General features: G+C 38.5%; 1 protein-coding gene across 2 annotated transcripts; it reads right to left on the reverse strand.

Moving 5' to 3' along the window:
• Positions 1-682: 682 nt before the first annotated feature.
• Positions 683-8,862, reverse strand: LOC102203861 (schwannomin-interacting protein 1). 2 transcript variants are annotated; one of them, XM_005721296.1, is made up of 7 exons: positions 8,710-8,862; positions 6,829-6,938; positions 3,156-3,273; positions 2,829-3,035; positions 2,298-2,421; positions 1,883-1,976; positions 683-1,764 (listed from the first exon to the last, which is right to left on the reverse strand). In XM_005721296.1, exons 1-7 carry the CDS (start codon positions 8,737-8,739, stop codon positions 1,713-1,715), a joined length of 735 nt encoding a protein of 244 aa, XP_005721353.1. In that variant the 5' UTR covers positions 8,740-8,862; the 3' UTR covers positions 683-1,712. The 2 variants fall into 2 exon arrangements, with proteins under 2 accessions (XP_005721353.1, XP_013767302.1); XM_013911848.1 differs by having other exon boundaries at positions 1,839-1,976.
• Between the last annotated feature and the right edge of the window lie 248 nt (positions 8,863-9,110).

Consider the following 9,110-nt stretch of genomic DNA (forward strand, 5'->3'; position numbering starts at 1 on the left):
TATATGTATATATATACATATATATGTATATATATGTATATATATATGTGTGTGTGTGTGTGTGTGTGTGTGTGTACTTCCTGAGATACTTTGTTTTGTAATATTGCATTGATTTAATTTTACTGTCCCATTTTTGGGCTTTTTTAACAGCAATGTCCCAAATTTTGAGAAAAAAAGAATAATGAAGGCTTATAATAAACAGTTAAGTGATCATTAGTTTTTGCCATAGATTATTTTCCCACTGGTTGCAACTATGTAACACTAACCAAGGTTATTTTTGTCACCACGGCTTTTTCCCCCGTTGCTGGCGGTAAGTCCTTACAAAACTTAAGTGTCAACACATCACACGTGAAAGTGTGAATGTGAATAGAAACTAGACGTGCCCTCGCTTCCTTCCTTGTGTAGCCTGCAGTCATTCAGTTGCAGTGTCAAGGTGTGATGCTTTCCTTGGAACGTGTGGATTTTTTTTCTTCTTGCAAATTCAGAAAAAAAGCAAAATAAATCTCATGAAAGTCGACACACTTGAAACATTTATTACGGAATCATTTTTTTTCTGGTCTTTTTTTTTTACAATCATTATAGAATACATGTGTTCATGAATCAAGCAATAGAAAAAAGTGACTTTGTGTTAAATGACATTCTTAAAAAGCTTAGAATTAAAACACTAAAACACAACAAGGCATGTTGTTAATCCTTTTAATAAAGTATATTTTAACATTTACATACATAAACATTTGAAACAGATAAAATAGATATACGCTTAGGCTGCGATTTATTAATATATGTTTTACATTTGTGTTTACCATCTCTGATCGTTATTAAATTAAGAAAATGGAATTGCATATTTCTATTAAGAGACTATCTGTGTGGAGATGCCTGTTCCTTTTTACAGCTTTGTGTAAACTTTGAAAAAAAATGAACTTTTTGTGTCTTCTACTGAGCAGATCATCACATTTGACAAATACAGATTTGCCCAAATAAAGGTCAAAATACTGTCCAGTAAAGCTCTAAATGTCTTTAAAGGAGGTGGAAACTGTAGCAGCTATTTAATTATATTAAGGTTTGAGTCTTAAAGATTTTTTTTAGGAACTTTCTGGAAAGCAGTTGCTTAAATGTAACAAATACAGAGTACTTATCATTTCCTATTATACCAGATCAGGTATGTGATGCTTGATAGTGAATGAGAGTGATAAACGGCAATGTCACAGTGCTTTTAGTGAAGTGAACGATATACAAGTGAACAGAGCATTTCTAAGAACCCTGTTGATTATTAGAGCCAAACAAAAGACCTCAAGATCTCAACTCATCATCCTTTTTCATAAAAAAAAAAGAGACACAAGGCATGGTGGTGCTCTCTCCAACCCAGCCGTGCCAAAATCATTGAGTGCTAAATAAAGATCAGGGACGGAATCAACTCGACTCCCCTAATTTTATGAAATATGACGGGGACAATCATGCTGAGTGGAAGTGGAACGCCTGCACAAACTCATCTGTCAATACTGAAATTGGTGATCTTACACATGTAGATGTTGTGTTTTGAGGTTCTAAGATGTGGCGCAACGTATCACATGTGTCTTAATACTACTCTATATGCTGCATTCAACTCTCCAGATACAGTGAGCACAGATGAAGTTTCATTAGCAACACTGGTAGCAGTCCGTAGAGTGGGAAATCGGACGGCGTGCATACAGACACATGTGTAGACAAGGTGTTTATTTAGAGATGCCTTTCTCTGGCTGGTGCCGCTGATGGCTATGTGCATGCCTGCCATAACAAACAAGAAGAAATATGTTAAAGTGAGTCCAGGACATACTGTGAAGTGACAGCGCTTCCAATACCTTTGACAGCTAAGAAGCTGAGGTGGAGAAAAACTGTGGTTCACCTGGTGAGGTCCTCTATGTCCACTAGCATAGCGTCCTGCTCCACATGCAGCTCATCCCTCATCAGCAGCAACTGTACCAGCTCCTCATTTAGACCTGTTTGAAGATACAAATCCAGTCTTTGAATGTTTGTTTCCCTTGTATGATTGTATTTTATCGTGCCAAGTGTGTGCTTTTGTTGTGATGATGTTAGACAGAAATGTGTTAAAAAATAGGAAGTGAGGAAGAGAAAAACAATCCCGAAAGATATCGTATAAATTCTTAAGTGGACTGAATGTCTTTTGATACTTTATTTGATAGAAATAATAGCATAGATGGCATGAATAAAAATATTAAAATCTGATAAAGTACAGATCAGGCTTTTGGCTTGGTTTTTAATAACTAATTTGTGTCTTTATGCGTGAGTCATCTACTCACTCTGAATCTGTGAATGCAAATCATTCGTGATGACTTGCAGCTGTCCAAGACTCATGTCTCTCATGTCCCCTTGCCTCAGATTCCTCTTCATTAAACCCTCACTGATGTGGGGCAAATGGGGAAGCTGCTCGCATAAGCACACACAGACGGGAAATTACTGCACGTCAAAATGTGTCAAACATTTGAGTGTAAATAAAGACTTAAAAAGTGTTGTTGATTATTAATCAACTGGATCTCTGGATTTTTACATGACGCAGCCTCTAACTGCAACTTGCAACACGTCTGTTCACCAGTTTCAGGGGCTTTCTCATGGTAACATGCACCCACGTCTCACGTACACATAAAAACTTGAGTGTTGACCTCTTCATGTGCCTATGTAGTTTTATTATGTCATATTTACTGAAACACCAACTTACATTCCATTTTCACTTTATTTTCCTTGATATTTTAGTGCCCTTAATAATTTCCTATATTGAATTTTCCATGGAAGAGGGAATTAAGACCTCTGTGCATAAAACCCCTCTGACTCACCAAGTCAGCCACAGGTGAACGTCTGTGAAGCTGAATTTGCCTCTCTACCTCCACCTGCATGCGGGCCATGGGTCGAGCCAGAGCCAACGCCACCCGGGCCTCCTCTTGCAGCCTTCGCTGCACTCGCCAAAACCCACCGCAGTCATCTAAAGGATCTGAATCCTCCTCTCCAGTATCCCGGTCCGACAGAGATGAGCTCTGCTTACTCTGTATAGGAAGTGAGCGATACTGTGATGCAACAACAACTGCGGTCACCTCACGAGTGTAGTGGAACAGAAACACACATAAAACCCACATATGGTGACACAGAGAGACTCGGACACATACCACAGGTGACAGCGGTGTGTCTAGGCTGGTCTCTGTCCTGCTGTCTTCAGCATCGCTGTCCTTGTCGCTGCTGCTGTCATTAACAAAACACACCTGCAGGTTCACCCCACTCTGCAGCCTGAGAACACAAATGCAATATTCAGAGGCGCTCAGATCGCACCCGTTTTAGTCAGAATCACACATTAGAGAGCACAGGCCAATGCTGTTTGCACACAAGAAGCAAACACCATTTAAAATGCATATAAGCATGAAAAGTGGTAAGGCAAAGAGTGAAAACAGTTCATCCATTCTCTTCCGCTTAGTGAAAACAGTCACTTAAAAAAAAAAAAAAAGACAGCGTCAGAAGAAAGTTTCACAGTTTGCTTATGAGTTGTGATTCTGAGGAAGACCAACTGGATTTTTACACCACAACACAAAAAGTCATTTGCATTTGTTTAGTTTCTTGTCTATTTTCTTTGTTTTCATTTGTTTAGGGCAAAACTTATAAATGCATTTGAAAAAGTGAAAATCAGACAATAAAGGTTATGTTTGAGTTATTTCATTTGATGCTTAGCTAAGTCTACAGGCCTATTTAATCTTGCTGTGTGTTACGCTTTGGTGTCCTGCCTGTCAATGTATCTGAATTTTGAAGTCTGTAACTCAGTGTAGCAAAACAAAAATTTCCCGATTTTTCCAGCTGTTAAAGCTTCCCAAGATGTTGCTTCATTACAATGGCGTGGTCCACACATTCATTCTCATATTAACTTATAATTAATCTAATCAACTGTTTTTGCTGGCTAACACCTGAATGCGAAATTGGCTAACAATAATTCACATGATATTAATTCATTTTTGTTGACATTTGTTGGATTCACATGTCAGTGATGCAGTCTGGGTACACATTGGTTAGGGCTGGTCAGTTCACCTAAAATGAACCAAAACCAACATTTAGAACCTCTAACTGATTTAATCTTACGAATGTTGGTTATTTTTTAAAATTATTTTTATTTTTCTGTCAATACAGAATTCGTTTAAAGCACACTCTGCCCTGTCCAGTCTGCCACATGGAAGCATCATGTAGGAAAAGTTAAACATAGGGCCAAATAAAATTAATGTGTCCCTTATTTGGAGACATTTTTGGCTACAGGAGAGTCAACCTCAAACAAAAAGAAGAAAACTGAGAGAAAAATGGTTGAAGCGACCAACAGAAATACCGCCAGTATATTTCAACACTTGGAGCACAACAATATTACATTAGCTAACTGCTCAAGCTTTAATTAATATTAAACATTTAGTTTAGCGGCATATTTACAATAAAAAACCTAATTAATTAATCGCAATCAAGGTAAAATGTTTGCCCATTGACTTTGAATTTCTGCATATATTCATATTTCCAGTGGTTCCTCCATATTGGAATTTTTGGCACATCCCAAAAATTGTTTAGCTAGATCCAAAGATTTAATCACAGATATGGAAACAGCATAGTAAAGCATAAAGCCTTTTATTTATTCAGATTTCTGTTACTTTAGGTCACACAGCAGGTTAGGATAGTATTCATTATGAAACAATTCATCCGACTTTACAACAATGTGGGCAAAGACTCTTTTTCCCATTTCATAAACAAGGTCTTTAAAAATGGTCGGTAACATCTCTTATACAGAAGTGAAGGAAAAAAAACCTTAACCTCAGCCTTTCCAAGGGTTCAAAACACCATTTATTCAATTCCAGATCATGATACTGAAAGAACCTAACAACCCAAAGTAACCTTCCCCTACACTAAGACAAAAACAATTACTTAAACAACACCTCACTAACTCTTTTTGGAATTTCCACCCTAAACTACACCCCGTTACACCTTTACCTCCAACGGGGGAGGGGGTCACATGCTCAATTCCACCAATTGTAGCTGTGGATAACTGTGTCAGGCATTACTTCTTCTTTCGCAAGCTGATGAAACTACTTTCTCAAACATCTACAGTAACGAAGGACAGCCCCACTGTGTGACATAAACTAAAGGGTATTGTGGGAAAAAGGAAAAAAAAAAGTTGGGAGCCAAAAAGCTACTGGAGGTCAACTGGTGTCACGGAGAGAAAGAGTACTGATGTAAGTGCTGTGGCTTTGGTTAACCACGGGGAGTCTGTCATAATGCAAGTCGTTCCAGTTGCATTACATGTTTTTTTATCCAAAACTGCAGACGTGAAATGTCATTTCCATGGAAACTAGTATGTTATTTGATTTCTATCAAATATAGTACTATTTACAATGACATTTTATAAGAAGATATAAAATATTCTCTAAGTAAGTAAAAAAAAATTACTGATCAACTTATTTTATTTGCATTGCAAAAATAAACAACAAGTCTGACAAATTTAAAAAAAAACATTGAATACTAATGTTTAAAAAATAAAATATTTGGATATTTCTGATATTTAAAAAAATATTACACTGTCCTTTTATTTTTATTATTTAATGATTTAACGGGCAGGTTGGTGGCACAGAGTTCAAAGAGAGCTGTCTGATTTGAGAACATCATGTCTGAACTGTGTCCCACCATGAAGCTGGGGCATCGCTTAGTTTCTGTGTGGGCAGCTCATCATGCAACAGAGGTTAACCACAGTGCCATGCTCTACGTTCCCATTCTTTCCATACTCTCTAGATAGCCCATTGTCAGTCCCTTTAGACTGACTGTAAACATAACTGTGGCACTCCGGGAAAGCTTTCACTTTCACTTTGCATGTCTGTGACTTAAATGACTCACTCTCATCCTCTGTTGTTGCATAGTCCGTATGAAACCAGCCATGATAATTAAACGTACACACAACTCCAGAACGTCACTGCTTCTAGATAAATTTCTACCAAGGAAAACTATTCCACCTCCCTAATTTGTTTGTTGTAGTTTTCAGCTAACAGTTGTTAGTCAACAAATGACGTAATCTGATGATTAATCCCCTCTCCTGGCTGTAAAGGTCTTAACCCTTTAGCACCCAAGTATAATACAGGTTAAGTGGAGTTATTTTGTACATTTTCTCTGTAAAATCACCAGATAACTCTCATTACTGTGAATCATTTGGATTTCCTCTCCCAAAAATGGCTGAGGACTTACAGTAATGTAAAATGCAGGTAATAAAACCTAGGCGGAGCTGAATTTTATGTCCTTCTTTACACTGCAGTATTTTGTGAATGCTTTTTGCTACAATGATACACTAAATATCCCCCCAAAAGCTCTTCTTCTCTTCTTTCTGAAACCATTTGAATTTTGTCTCTAGCAGAAATGGTAACCGAGTCAAGGTCATTTGAAAGAGCTTGTAAAATGGGCCCTCCACAAGGCCTATTGTAAATAAAGGGTTAACTTAAGGTGCTTCCATGATACAGTTGGCATCTCAGAGACGCGGCCAACAAAATAAATAAATACATACATAAAAAAAATATTTTCATGAGAGCTAGACTTTAATATGAAAAGGCTTTGTGAGAACTGAGAGCTTCAGGAAACCAAATGAGTTTGATGAACGTCAGTTCACCAAATTTCAGTGATTTTTTTTTATTTTTTATTTTATTGTACATCACTGCGCTCGGAAGATGTTCAAATGCAGTCAGAATGACATATAAAGCCAACAATCTATCACATTATTACTGTTACTATTCAAAATGAACCATTCTCTTCTGCTTGCTCACACATACACTCAGTCAAACGCACCGAGACGAAGGGCCGTTCTTGCTGCAGCTGGTGTAGATGACTGGCTCATCGTCATAGAAACTGCCAAGGGCAAGTTTCTGCCTGATGGACTCTCTCTCATTCCTCTGGGCCTGCCACAAACAGAGAAACGTGGAAGCACAAAGAATATTAACACAGATGAGGCTCCTGTGCTGCCGTCTCTCTCTGCTTGATTTGCCAAGTGGGTCGCTTATTGACAAGGAAGACTGATGAAATTCATAAACAAATGCATAAATTCAGGTAATACCAAAATGAGAGGACACTCTCATTTCCTCTAATCAACTATAAATCCTGTTACACCCGATTAAGAGGGAAAATGTGATGGATTCACATCTACCGTCTACTTTTGATTCCATGTATGAATATGAGTATTAAAACATTCATTATCTGCTACTACTACCAGCTGACAGCCTGTCCAGGATTTCTCATCTGATGCGTGTAAACAGTAGTATTGAAATAGATGTATAGAAAATGATTAAACGAATGAATCTGGCAGATGCAGTCCTCATTAACACTTCAGAGAAACGTACTGTTTCAATTCTGAGAGACAGTGCACATAATTTTTTTCCCCCCACAGGCCAGGCCCAGAAAAGACTGAAGAATGAAACAAGAAATAGGTGTATCTATCCAGTTATGTCAGTGCATCTGAATGCATTTTTATTAAAGATCTTTGTTCATTACAATCATAGGATTGTAGTGACGGTGAATCATCCATAAATGGCTTCTTTCACTAATTTATGCATCACATTTCATCATCAAAACAGCAGGTACTATTTAAACTGGTTAAAAAAATTCCATTGCATTCTTTTAGTGCTGCTGATTCAAAATGCCGTGTCACTGTGGGCTGGTGTTTTACAGCTTCCTCTTCCTATGTGACTAGTTTCTTTTGACCGACGTCCCATTTTTCATACTTTTTGTTTCACTTTAATGACATTGGATCTTTATGTTCTGCCCCCTTTCCCTCATCTGTATTTCTCATTCTTTTCCCCTTTAACCTTTTGAGCTTCCACACCCGAGCCTTCTATCTCGTTTCCTTTTATTTCACTTCATCTCAGCTTTCAGTCTGTAGCTCCCCCTTTGAACCGATTTCATTTTTTCCCCTTGGATCCTCACAACATGATTTTCTATTCTGGCATCAAAGGGAAAGTATTTATATATGATGGATTTGAGCCAAAAAGATCTGCTAAAGCTGCCTGAGTTTGTGTGTGCTCTTTGGAACCACACATATATTGAATAACACTTCTAAAATTAGGCACGTTTCTCTTATGTGTCAGCGTTTGTACTCAAAATAGCTGCAAAACTGATACATACACATACACACACCACTACACCCTCTTTTTTTGTGACGCATCCTTAGATGAGGATGTGACGTAAAAGCATAAATGAGTTCATCGCCATCATTCTCCAAACCAACGCTGGCCCCTGCTCACCCACTTCAGACATACAGATGCCCTCCTTACTCACAAAATGACTACACGAGCACATGCACCCCCACAAGCCCAAAATTGTACCCCTTATAAAGAATGTACATGGTATGATGAATGCAAATGTAGAAAGATTTTAGTTCCTATTCAAACAAAAGATAGTATAACATACAATGATATAGATATCAATGATCTGAGATGGAAAATTGTGTCAAATCTGACTGAACAAATGCAGGAGCATACATATTACACAGATATATTCGAGCACAACCACATACGAACACGCCCACTCCCTTTTCCACTCATCCCATACGGCTGATTTATCTACAGCATCACACCCATGATGGATACCTATCATGTATACCTTTAAATAGCTTGTTAAATGCTACAGACCCATCAGAATCACACACTAAATGCAAGCAAATACAAATCCACACACCTGGTAAATGCGTTTCTCTTGGTGCACCATCCTTCAGCGCATCGTACTAAAACAGCCGTCCTGCCCTCCTCTACACTGCAGTGAAACTAGACCCAGGAGACCCTCTCTTATACCGCAGCTCCGTGCAGGAGAGCGAGGGTGGGAGGAAGGGATGACAGAGCGGGGAGGGGAGAGGCAGCAGATAGGGGAGGGTGGGGAGACGTGGGAGCAAGAGAGGAAGGAGTGGGCAGCGACGGAAGCAGAGGAGGAGAGAGAAATCAAGGGAGGGGAAAGAAGAAGCTGCTCAGTGCTGCCACTGCTTTCCTGATCTGTTATCTGTACCTCCATCTTCCTCTATTTTCTCTCTTGCCTTCTCCTCTTCACCTTTCCTTTACTGGAAGGAGAGGGACAAATAATAAATC

This window comes from Pundamilia nyererei, unplaced genomic scaffold, assembly GCF_000239375.1.
Source record: "Pundamilia nyererei isolate P.nyererei 1_Seehausen unplaced genomic scaffold, PunNye1.0 scaffold00004, whole genome shotgun sequence".
In the NCBI taxonomy this organism is placed as follows: domain Eukaryota; kingdom Metazoa; phylum Chordata; class Actinopteri; order Cichliformes; family Cichlidae; genus Pundamilia; species Pundamilia nyererei.

Coding starts and splice junctions, on each gene's coding strand:
- LOC102203861 (XM_005721296.1), bottom strand. CDS start 8,739: ATGGTGCACCAAGAGAAACGCATTTACCAG. Junction 6,939..8,709: donor AAGAGAAACGCATTTACCAG/GTGTGTGGATTT, acceptor TGTTTGTGGCAG/GCCCAGAGGAATGAGAGAGA. Junction 3,274..6,828: donor AAGAACGGCCCTTCGTCTCG/GTGCGTTTGACT, acceptor TTGTGTTCTCAG/GCTGCAGAGTGGGGTGAACC.